Source organism: Heptranchias perlo, chromosome 28, assembly GCF_035084215.1.
Source record: "Heptranchias perlo isolate sHepPer1 chromosome 28, sHepPer1.hap1, whole genome shotgun sequence".
Lineage (NCBI taxonomy): Eukaryota > Metazoa > Chordata > Chondrichthyes > Hexanchiformes > Hexanchidae > Heptranchias > Heptranchias perlo.
The window spans coordinates 34042076-34054960 of record NC_090352.1 but is presented as its reverse complement, the minus strand read 5'-3'; the positions used below and the strand labels follow the sequence as shown (position 1 = coordinate 34054960).

Here is a 12885-nt window from a genome sequence, read left to right as displayed (position 1 = left end):
CCAGTCTATCCACGTAACTGAAGTCCGTCATCCCTGGAACAATTCTAGTAAATCTTTTCTGCACCCTCACTAAGGCCTTCACATCCTTCCTAAAATGCGATGCCCAGAATTGGACACAATACTCCAGTTGCAGCCGAACCAGTGTTTTATAAAGGTTCATCATGACTTCCTTGCTTTTAGAACCATAGAAAAGATACAGCACAGAAGGGGGCCATTCGGCCCATCGTGTCCGCGCCGGCTCGAAGAACAACCAGGTGCCCATTCTAATCCTACCTTCCAGCACCCGGTCCGTAGCCCTGCAGCTTACAGCACTTTAGGTGCAGGTCCAGGTACTTTTTAAAAGAGTTGAGGGTCCCTGCCTCTACCACCAATTCGGGCTGCGAATTCCATACACCCACCACCTTCTGGGTAAAAAAGTTTTTCCTCATGTCCCCTCTAATCCTTCCACCAATCAGCTTAAATCTATGTCCTCTAGTTCTTGAACTCTCCGCTAGGGGAAACAGGTACTTCCTGTCTACTCTATCTGGGCCCCTCATAATTTTGTACACCTCAATCAAGTCACCCCTCCGCCTCCTCTGCTCCAAGGTAAACAACCCCAGCCTATCCAACCTCTCCTCGTAGCTGCAATTTTCAAGCCCTGGCAACATTCTTGTAAATCTTCTCTGCACTCTCTCCAGAGCAATTAGTCCTTCCTGTAATGTGGTGACCAGAACTGCGCACAATACTCCAGCTGTGGCCTTACCAGCGTTTTGTACAGTTCCATCATTACATCCCTGCTTTTGTATTCTATACCTCAGCTAATAACGGAGAGCATTCCGTATGCCTTCTTCACAACCTTATCTACCTGTACTGCCACCTTCAGGGACCTGCGCACATGCACTCCAAGGTCTCTCACGTCCTCTACCCCTCTCAATATATTCCCTTTTACTGCATATTCCCTTTTACTGTTTGCTCTCCCTAAGTGCATTACCTCACACTTCTCCGGGTTGAACTCCATTTGCCACTTTTCCGCCCACTCCACCAACCCATTGATATCTTCTTGGAGTCTACAGCTATCCTCTTCACTATCAACTTGTACTCTATGTCTCTATTTATAAAGCCCAGGATCCCGTATGGATGCAAAAATGTGCAACACCGCACCAAAAGGGAATAGATATTCAGACAATTGTGGTGTTAACAACAACTTACATTTATATAGTGTCTTTAACATAGAAAAATGACCCACGGTGCTTCACAGAGCCCCAAGGATAAACAGACGCCAAGCGAAAGGACAGTTTAGGAGGTGTGACCAGAAGCTTGGTCAAAGTGGTGGAGTTTAAGAATCATAGAATGGTTACAGCGCGGAAGGAGGCCCATAACCATTCTATGTCCTTTTGCTTGGCGTCTGTTTTTCCTTCAAACTCTGTGAAGCACCGTGGCTTAAAGGTGAAAATGTAAAGGGATTTAATCAATTAGAGGGTATGGAGACAATCGCCAATGGTGGGGTGAAGGGAGGGGTGGATGCAGAAGAAGCTGGAGTCAGAGGATTAGAGAATTTTGGGAGGGGATTTTAGAACAGGAGGGGAATAGAGAGATAATGGAGGGATTTAAATACAAGGACTAAAAAAAATTAAATTTAAGGCTTTGGAGGACCCGGAGCCAGTGTAAGTCAGCAGGGACGGATGTGATGCGCGAGTGGGACTTGGTGTGGGATGGGATATGAGCAGAAGCGTTTTGAAAGAGTTGAGGTTTGTGGAGGGTGGAGGATAGTAGGTTGGCCGGGAGAGCGTTGGAATGGTCGAGTACGGAGGTGAGAAAGGCATGTACGAGGATCTCACAGCAGATGGGCTGAGTTAGGAGGCGAAGGGGTGGGAGATGTGGCAGACTTGAAAGTACGAGGTCTTTTGTGATAGAGAGGATTTGGGGTCAGAGGCTCGGCTTGGGGTCGGACAGTGTGGTTCAGCCTTAGACGGTGGCAAGGATATGGAGCTTGAGATGGAGGAAGCTAAAAACCAATAGCTTCAGCCTTCCCAACGTTTATCTGGAGCAAATTATGGCTCATCCAAGGCTGATGTCAGACAAAGAGTCTAACAGGGCAGTCGCGAGGCTAAGAGAGGTAGTGGAGAGTGGTTTAAAAGGGAAACGGATACTTTCTTGCGATGTAAGGGTAGTAAAGGATTTGGAGAACGGCTGCAGGAATTGGAGTTAAAAAGAAAGAGCTGTCGTAGCTAACAAAATTGGAGTAAGATCGATGGGCCGAATGGTCTACACTTGTTTGTAACGTGGCGTCGGGGTACTCCGCTGTAATACTCCATGTTGCTCAAATAGCCTCTGGCACTTACCATCAAGGCTCACACTTGGAAGGATGGATATATGGTTGTTATTGGAGAATGTCCAGTATCCATGGAACTAAAACCCAGCACAACTAGATACCTCTAGGAGGGAAGGAGAGGGGGGGATAAAAGCAGGTACAATAGTGTAGTGATTACAGTACTAGACGGACAGCCCAGAGGTCGAGAATTCAGATTCCGCCAGGGCAAGTTGTGAAATTGAATTCGATAAATCTGTTAAGTTGGTAACAGAAAAAAAGTGACCATGGAGGGTCATTAAAAAAAAAACCCAACTGGTTCAATTAATGTCCATCAGGGAAGCGACCTGCACCTCCGCCCTACCCCCCCCCCCCCCCCCCCCCAAATGGGTCTGGACTGCATGTGACTCCAGTCTACACAAATTGGTTGGCTCCTAATGCCCTCTGAAGGGAAGGGATGGGCAGTAAAAGCAGCTTCACCACGGCCACACACATACCTGGAAAATAAAAAGGGAGAAGGAATTCTTTTGGCTCGGTTTTGATTTCACTTCACATTCTGGTTGATGCCAGAGGAAATCTCACCAGCGTGACCGTTTCAAAGCTCTGATGGCTGCTGGGAATCTTGCTTATGGTGAAAGGGGAAAGAAGGAGTTCGGATTTCCTAAATGGCCCACTCAATTTGCAGTGGTTATGCCAGGTGCCTGATTGGCATAGCAGTAATGTTCAGTTATTTCCATATTTATATCTGATAAGGGTTTAATTTCAGTACAGAGCGGTCAGTACATCTGGTATTGGTGATGTTTGCCAGACACATGTATCTATTTTCTTTCTTTCCCTGCAGCACATACAGATCCTAAAAGGTTCCAACATTGCTGTAATTGGGAGCATTCCCTTAACATGAGAACATGCTTGGCATTAACTAGAAACAGATCACCGTGCTGGCTGTCAGATAGAACTCATGATCGAAAGGCAGAAGTTAATATTTCCCTTTCATAACCACAAGCGGCCATTTGGGTAGAGATGTAACTTGCCTCCCCTTTCTGCTGGCAGAAACATCTCTTTCACTTCCTGTGTGTGGAGTACCAGCCAGAGAGCTTCATTCACACAGCTGTACACTAACGTTTTACCAGGTTAAAGGCGCTATATAAATGCAAATTGTTGTTGTTGGACACAGTTTGGCTGCAATTACTGCCGTTTATGTTAGTTATGATGGAGCACATTCTCTCGGCCTTTTCTTCAGCTGCAGAACTTGTTGGCTGGGGGCGGGTGAGTGGGGAGAGAATTGTAGATTTTTCTTTTTCGGGTGGATGTGCTAACACCGGTGGATTGGTTTTCCTCATCTATATTCACCTTGTGATCATGGCACGTTACAGTCCCTTGGCTTTATGTCCTACGCAGCTGGGCTACTCCTGGTTACCTTTTCACTTTAGCAAATAAGACGTCTGTGCATTTGGACAGTGTTGAACTTGCTCCGTTACTAACTCCCCTGAATCCAATTCCCCCAACAGGACCGTCGGCAGTCACTGCTTAAAAGTTCTAATTTAATTTTGAAATTCTCATCATTGTTTTCAAATGCCTCCACGGGCCTCGCCCCTCCCTATCTCTGTCACCTCCTCCAGCCCAACAGCCCTCCTCCAATTCTGGACTCTTATGCATCAGCCTTCAGCTGCCTAAGCCCTAAGCTCTGCAATTCCCTCCCTAAACCCTTCCGCCTCTACCTCTCTCTCCTCCTTCAAGAAGCTCCTTAAGACCTATCTCTTTGACCAAGCTGTTCTGATATCTCCTTATGTGGCTCGGTGTCAAATTTTGTTTGAAAACGCTCCTGTGAAGCACTTTGGGGCGTTTTATTAAAGGCGCTGTATAAATGCAAGTTGTTGTTGGTGACAACATACCTCTCATTGATAATTTTAGAGGGAAAGATTTGCATCAGTGAAGACCAGTTTCCTGTTTTTTTTTTCACTGAAGTTATTGACTGGAGGAATATCCCCCTCAACAGCTGTAAAAGTTCATGACTCTTTGTAGTTGCGTTTTTGATTTTTTTTCAAAGGAATTCTGATGGTGAAACTCTCCATTCTAAATAGAATTTGGGCTCTGTGCCAGCAGAGGGTGTGAGTAAACATTGACTCTTCCCAAACTGGGTAATAAATGCTTTCCCAGAAGTATAGAAATCTCAGCACGTTCAGGGCTGATTGAGGCTGGAATGATCAATTATTTTTCTTGGAGTTCCAGATGTTCGAGGGGACATCCCCAAGGCCCATATAACTTTCTCACTTGTGTTTTTCTTTTAAATAGAAGTAAGATCAGAATTATTCTTTAATCGTACGTTCTTGTTCTTTTGAGATCTTAAATCAAGAAATAACCAGATAAAATCTAGTTGCCTATTGAACTCCTGTTTTAAAATCTGAATACTTCTTCCTCGATGAGCTTCATTCAATGTACACAATACAATCTCCATTGAATTCCAGTAATTCCGACTCTAATGGATGTTTGCTTTCCATTCCTGTGCATTTTCTTAATGCCGAAAGTAAAAACAGGTCTTTAGTAAAGCAGCAAGAAGATGATGTCACTGTGGTCTGCCAGTTGATTGTCATTAGAATTAATTTTACTGTTTATAGACTTGTGTTAGAAATGTTCAAACCTGTGGTTGTCACGGTTACTTGAGCCTTATTGAATGTACTAACTGAAGCAACATCCTGACTGAAGGGTTATCTTTTCTCCCGATGAACAGTTATGCCTGGGTAGTGATTTGTCTGTTCATACGTACCATTCAGCCTAAGAGAACCTCGTATAATACATGCTTGTATATGGATATATTTCAGTCGGCAACACCCCTACCAGTTCAGACTTTGTACGCAGGAGGTTTGGTGGATTGGAATCTGATGAGTGACCGTTCAGTGTGCCCTGAGGTTTGTTCATCCTTGCAGTGCCTCCTTTTGACCACGCGTCCAATGGTCTTGTAGAAACCATCCACCTGAGTCTCCACTCACACTTCACCCACGTCCGCACTGTACCTGACCGAGAGGCAAGCTGGAGGAAAATGTTACGGTTTCTACGGAGCTATAGAGTGTTGGAGTATCTACCTCCCAATAAAAGTGGACTGAAGTTCAGTCCCTGCCCCAATTGCACTGTAAAATTCCACGCTCGGCGAGTTTTGTCTGTTGTCATGCTGCTGGATGGGGTATTTGTGATGTTGGAATGTTTCATTTGATTGAGGGGGGTGGGGAGGGGAAATCCAGTTCCTAAACTCGTCAGTCCTGCCAAAATACACATCCATCCATCTGATCAGAGAGCAAGTTGATGAGTCACACAAAGGTACACAACATAAAGAAAGAAGGAGCTTGCATTTCACGACCTCAGGGCATCTCACAATGAAGTACATTTTGAATTATAGTCACTGTTGTAATATCGGGAAATGCAGCAGCCAATTTGTGAACAGCAAGATCCCAGCAATAAGATAAACGACCAGATAATCTGTTTTATTGGTCGAGGGATAAATATTGGCCAGGACACCAGTGAGAACTCTCTTGCTCTTCTTCAAAATAGTGCTGTGGGATCTTTTACGTCCACCTGATTAACGTCTCATCTGAAAGACGGCACCTCCGACAGTGCAGCACTCCCTCAGTACTGCACTGGGAGTGCAATTATGTGCTCAAGCCTCTGGAGTGGGGCTTGAAACTCACGAGCTTCAGTCTCAGAGGCGAGAGTGTTACCACTGAGCCATGGCTAACGTGAGCAAAGTCAAGGCTGAGAAAAGGCCATTCGGCCCACCAAAGATCATCCTTCTAGTGTTCTGCCTCTACTACCCTAGCATTGCACTGTATTTTTAATGTTAACCCAAACTTCCCACCCCTTGGATAAAGGGTGAAGTGTGACATTGGTGAGAAATCTACAAGAGGAAAATGTCTAAAGGGATGTAACATTTGATTACCGTTGACCAACCTTCAGATACACCAATACAGTGGATGCCTGAAATCCAACCCAAGTACTGAGTTCAGTGGAGAGACCACTTCCCACTCACTTAACTCGTATAGTATTTCTAATCCAAGCATAATATTTAAATATAAAATCCTGATCCAAGAGGTAAATAGACTTCAAGTTATCCAGCTTTTAAGGATAAATGTTTTTATAAACTGCTCTGCACAGTGAATGTGGTCAATCTGCTGCCAAACTGCACCTAAAGGGACAGCTCATCCATTTTTAATCAATATCTCGAGTGACTTTCCTTAATGACAAACAAATGAATGGATCCTGATACATACATTCCGCACGTGAACTCTGACACAACTCAGCAAACCGATTGTCGACATTTTGTTCAGTCTCTGTGATGCTGGTTTGCTGGAACTTTCCAGCCACACTGATTCTACATTGGAACAAGTCCGGGCAGCTGGTTCCATGTGCCTTGCAGAGAAACGGTTGTGGTACAATCCTTGCGTGCAGCCTGTGTACAACAGGCAAAGTTTGAGAACTCCAAATATCTGAAGAATTACTGCCAGACCATTGGCTGTGTTCGATAAAACGTCACGCGGTCAATTTGGTTTATATTCCCACCCTCCCCTTGTGTGATGTAACTACAAGACACATGAAATTTAATCTGATGAGCAGTGACGAGAGACACCAATGTTTCAGCCCCTGTTTAAACATCTTCTTTATAAGTAGAGAGTTTTAGTACGTTCAGGATGACCAGCAAGTGGGAATAAGTTCCAAGGGAATGGGACTCAGTTGTTTCACGAACTTTCTAGAGTTCCCAAGATGTGTTACAGCCTCGAATCACTGCCATGAATTTTTAAAAATCTTCACACAACTGCTTTTAATTTTTATTCTCGTTGAGTTTGGAGTGGATGGGGCTGTGTGGTTTGGGTGGGAAAGGGGAGGGATGTGGTGAGAGTCAGTGTTTGCCAAGTATCATAGTGCAGGATTAGACTGCCTGTTGCTATACTGGGATATTTCATGATGCACCGAGTGGCTCCCACTGAGCTGTTTGTGTGTGGGATAACAGATTGCCAGTGCGTTACAGTAGAGCAGTGCAGATAGTGCCATGTACCATGAGGGCACAGCTTGGAGAGGTTTGTGAACATCGCCAAGACATAGAAAGAAGAAAAAATAAGAAATAACTTGAATTTATAGAGTGCCTTCATAATCTTGGGATGTCCCAAAGCGCTTTGTGGCCAATTAAGTTTGTTTTAAAAATGTAGTCACAGTTGTAATGTAGGAAACGCGGCAACCAATTTGCACACAGCAAGATCCCACAAACAACAATCAGATAATGACCAGATACTTTTTTTTTTAGTGATGTTAGTTGAGGAATAAATATTGGCCAGGACACCAGGGATAACTCCCCTGCTCTTCTTCGAATAGTGCTATGGGATCTTTTACCTCCACCTGAGAGGGCAGACAGGGCCTCGTTGTAATGTCTCATCTGAAAGGCGGAGTGTGTTACTGCCTTGTCCTCGCTGACAAGCTGTAGTCTGTAGTCTCATTGAACCACTTTGTAAAGGCTGCGTTGACTGATGTAGAGATAACCTATCATAGGTGAAAGATTAATAAAGGAATAATGATGTCGAACCCAAATGCAATCACATGTCACCCAGCAAACAGCATCTTTCATTGGCTGTAAAGAACTTTGGGACGTCCTGAGGTCGTGAAAGGCACTATAGAAATGCAAGTTCTTTCTCTTTCAGATGTTCACTCACTTTGTTTCTTTTTAAATATACATTTCTGATTTTGAGCATTTAATGTAGGAAACATAACAGCCAATTTGCACATAGCAAGATCCCACAAACACCAATGTGACAATGAGCAGATAATCTGTTGTTGGTGTTGATTGAGGGATAACTATTGGCCGGGACACCAGGGAGAACTCCCCTGCTCTTCTTCGAAATAGTGTCATGGGATATTTTACCTGAGAGGGTAGATGGGGGCCTTGGTTTAACGTCTCATCTGAAAGGCAGCACCTCCGACAGTGCAGCACTCCCTCAGTACTGCACTGAAGTCTCAGCCTAGATTTTGTGCTCAAGTCTCTGGAGTGGGACTTGAACCCACAACCTTGTGACTCCAAACCACGTGTGCTACCCACACCTGAGGTTAGTTGCAGCTCCCTACCATTGACCCAACTAACAACGCAGACCATGGATTGAATCTGCCACCTTCCTCGATTGTCTTAATACCACACCTGGCAGTGCATTTGCCCATGGAGACATCAGAGTAGCCTTAAACTTGTTTTTTTTAAAAAATACAGTGTTTCCAAAAATAGAAAGGGAATGCACTCAACGATTCCGGTAGATCTGAACAGTTTGGAAGCTGCTTTGGAGCTGGCTGCTGGCGTGAAGTTAACACACACGGCAGTTCTGCAGAGTGTCTGAAGAGGCTTACCCCCAAGACCCAAGCCCTTCTCCCTCGGGGACCTGACCTCCACATTCATTATGTTCATCTGACACTAGCCAGGTTGACGTGCACCCAATTCGGAGAATGTTGTAAACACAGGGAACAAAGAGCAGGGGGGGGCGGGGGTGGGGGGAGGAAATGAGCTGGAAGTATGATGAATATAGCAAGTGACAGTCACTGCAGGCTATGCTGTAGTACATACATCCTGTGCCACTGCTAATTGGTGATTGTTTGCATCAACGTTTGTCTGTAGTCAGAAAGTCACGGTCTGATTTTTACACTGTATTGCAGCTTTATTCTTTGCTTTTCCTGTTGGTGTGGATTACCAAAGCAGCAGTAAATTATCTGAGCTCCTCTGGCCACCTCTTCTTGTAAATGAGATTGTTTTCCTTTGTGTGAATCTGGACTCGTCAAGATGATGGATGATTCCCTTAGCAGAAGATTTTTTTCTAGTTCTTGTCCAGTGATGGCATCAAGTGCTCCCAGGTCAGGGTACAGAAAAGATCACTTCTAATGTAGGCCCTTTTTCTGCCTTTTCATGTTCTTGTGGTGACCAACCTTAACCTCAGCCTCAGAAGGGCACTCTGTATATACAGGTGTACTGTCTTTGTCTCCCATACTCCATATTTGTGCCGTCTCTCGGGGACCCCTCCAAAAACAGGTGCCTGACAATATAGGAACATTAGGAACAGCAGTGGGCCATTCAGCCCCTTGGGCCTGCTCCGCCATTCAATCAGATCACCTCGGCTGACATTCCAGCTCAGCACTGACTGAGAGCTGCAGTCTCCTTCCTGCCTGTTGTTCCAGTGGTTCAGGCAGATGTTATTCTCAGGGCACTATTTCGAAGAAGAGCGGGGGGGGGGGGGGGGAGTTCTCCCCGGGTGTCCTGGCCAATATTTGTCCCTCAACCAACATCACTAAAACAGATTATCTGGTCAACATCACATTGTTGTTTGTGGGATCTTGCTGTGCGCAAATTGCCTGCCGCGTTTCCTACATTACAGCAGTGACTACACTTCAAAAAGTACTTAATTGGCTGTAAAGTGCTTTGGGACGTCCTGAGGTCATGAAAAGCACTATATAAATGCAAGTCTTTCAATTCTTTACACCACCTGAGCCATCACGGAACTTATAGTTTTGAGAAGCAACCTTTGAAACGACCTGCTCTTCTGTGACATTGTTGCTGAGGGACACAAATCAATCATTAGATTTATGTAGTGTGAATGTAGTAAGTGTGACCTGTGACAGCCCCTCTGTCAACAGCTTAACGCACTGAAGATGCAGGCAGGCCTCAGAAGGAAACAGCGGAGATGAGGTCACACTTGTTTGGGAATGCACATCACACTGCAGTTAAAGAGCGGTTTCCCTCAGACACTTGTCAGGCCCATCAAAATAAACGGGAATGGGGCAGCACACTCCGTCAGCTGCCCACTGTGCTGCGAAACAGTGGGATGCAGGCTTGTGGCCGTAATTCCTGACGAGGGATATTCCCGGTCTCGGCTGTGCTGCCACTGATGCTTTGCCTTTCCCTCCCACGGACACATCGCGGCAGAGAGGCATTGAGTAGGGGCTGAGGATGGGCATGTGGCAAGTTGAGATATCTCTGGGTCAGTCTTGTGCACCTCCCAGTGGAGATTTTTAGAATGGAGTCTGGTAGAGGCTAGCAAGCAGAGAAAGCCAGTAGGAGAAAAGGGGGAGGATAGGACTCTTTACAAAAGGCTGTTTTATACATATAGTGAAGGGAGTGCTGGCATTGTCGGACTTGTAGTCCCATGTTGCCTACTGACTGTCTGTCTCTTTTTTTAATCTGCCCATTTTCCCAGTCCGTTTTCCTCTCCTCTGCTGAAGGTTGACCCATGGCCGACACTGGAGGATTAATGACTGAATATTACAGCAGCTTTATTGAAAAAATATACTGATGTTAATTACTAGGAAACATTCCATCCAGTACACATATAATGTCAAAGCGTTAGGAAATGGGTTTGAGGTTTTTTACATTGCACAAGTGAATTGTGATGTGAATCAGAAAGTCGTAGGTTTCTGCCAATAAAAGTATTCGACGTTAAACATTCTCATGTGCAGACATTTATTTTTCAGCTCTGCCTTGGACTGATTCCCGAACCCGTACAGCCCCAGCTGAGCAGCACCCTTTGCCAGTGTTATTCTCCAGCCAGGGTGTTGGAAGATGCAGGCAAGCTACCCTTATTAACATGCCCTTGGATTTTTATCTCCACTCCTGTAAAGGAGGGCACATCTGCCCTCCACTGATTACATGAGATAACTGGCACCTTCCCTTTGTCTGCCCTTCCACCCCCCCTCTCCCCACCCAATACTGCTGGCACCTGCCTGGCATTGTGACTTTCCTGTACGGGGAAATGAGTACATGAAACTGTGTCTCTATCCCAGTGCTACAACATGTTAGAGCTTCTTTGTCCCGTGCTCTTGGGATAGACTTTTTATTTTTCCACTTCTCCAATGAGTCGGTATCCTGACTTACACTGGAATCACAGGGGCTGACAGCCCATCGCTCCCTCACCCAAGGGGACATCTTTTGCCCAGGCAGTAGGTACACTGACTAGCTATTCGATCACAGGTGAACCCAATCCTGTCCTGTCCTCGTCCCAAACATCAACATTTTCAGCAGTTGTTCTAGACAGCAACCAGGAGAGGAAAACTCAGCCGATTTCCCACCCCCCCCTCCCCATGCCCTGGTTGAATTCAGTTAATTCAATGCTGATTAAGGAAAATCCTGAGACCTTCCTGATCTGTATGGATCCCTGGAAGATTTTTTTTTTCAAATGCGTTATTATAGCAGAATTTTCAAATCCAATATGATTCTAAATTTAAGCCTCCTTGTGGTTCACAAGCTGCTCCCTACTCCTCCAGTCATTAATATGCTTTCCATCTATTGCAGGATGACATGACGGAATCACTACGGGATTTCACAAACCTCCCCGAGTCTGCTCCGTTACTCACCATTCTGGACATGTCGCAGAGAGCCAAATATGTGAAAGATGTAGAGGAAATCACGCCAGCAATTGTGGAAGAATTTGTCTCCGCTTTCCTGAAGGAAAAGCTAAAACCAGAGCCCATCTGAAGATGCAAAAAAACATATTTAATACTCTTTATCTGATTTCCGTTCAAACTTCTATTTAAACAAAAACAGTTTTAAAAAAAAAAAAGGTCTTTCTAACTGTTGAATTTCTCTTCGTTCTAACGTTACAGTCATAAACACATCCGTGTAGGAGGTTGCTGTCGCCTCGTGTCTCTGCTTTAACCGGCCGTGTCGGATTACCCTGTTGCGATGAATCCAATTGGTAGCTTGACTTTTGTTTCGCTGCAAGTACCAGCCTGTTGTTGACGTCTCCCAACAAACCGACCTAAACTGTGCCCGCGCCTGGCCCCTTCCGTCTAAAGGGTCTTTCGTTTTTGAAGCAGGACGTGAGTCTCTCACCAGCAACACCACCGACACTTGGCTGCTTTTGATGGCGCTGACAATTCCAAGGCTCTTAAAAACACAAGCTGCTTTGTCAAAGGTTTCCCACACTAGGTTCATGAACTTCCGAAGAGCTTCCCATCAGCTGGTCGGTATAGGCTGGATTTTACACCACACCCTTTTTATATCCCCCTTTTTATGTAATCTGGTCCTGTTATAATGTTTTAAATTATTGCAAGTAAGTCTAATAAACATGGCAGCAGTAGCATTGGAAGCAGCTGTGGTTTATTTCCTGTTTTTGGCCCTCAGCAAACAAAATGGCTTCCACTGAAGTAGTTTTCTTCAATTTATTGTGGCATCATTCAAGTGATCTTTGAATGCAGATGTTACATCATTTAAAAAAGCTGTAGTGAGGAGGTAGAAGAATTTTTTTCTTCTTGAACTGTGGGTTAACGTGCCTGAAGACTTTGTCTTCTGATAGATATTTTGATTGTAGCTAAAGTTGATTTTGTTTTCCTTTGGTAAGCTTCTGGGCCTAGGTCACATGTTCAGTCAAGGAGAAACTGCCCCTTCAGTGAAAGTGTGTCCGCCACATGTTTTTAAATTATTTTCTTCTTCCGATTTCTCCCTCCTCTGTCTGTCTGCCTGTTTCTCTTCCTCCTTTGTGTGTGTCTCTCTCTCGTGTCTCTTTCTCCTGACTTCTCTTTCTCTTTTTCTGTCTCTATCTCTCTCTCTCTGTCTCTTTCCCTCCACTTGTCTTTCTCTTTCTTTCTCTCTCTGT

At 44.9% G+C, this 12885-nt stretch overlaps 1 protein-coding gene across 2 annotated transcripts in view; it reads left to right on the top strand.

The window, feature by feature from the left end:
* The window catches only part of nxn (nucleoredoxin), a 157105-nt gene extending 144736 nt beyond the window's left edge, over positions 1 to 12369 (top strand). For both annotated transcript variants that reach the window (XM_068008430.1, XM_068008431.1), the window contains exon 8: positions 11583 to 12369. In XM_068008430.1, the coding sequence (XP_067864531.1) occupies positions 11583 to 11765 (183 nt within the window). In that variant the 3' untranslated portion in view covers positions 11766 to 12369. The remainder of the gene's footprint in view (positions 1 to 11582) is intronic.
* The last annotated feature ends 516 nt before the right edge of the window (positions 12370 to 12885 follow it).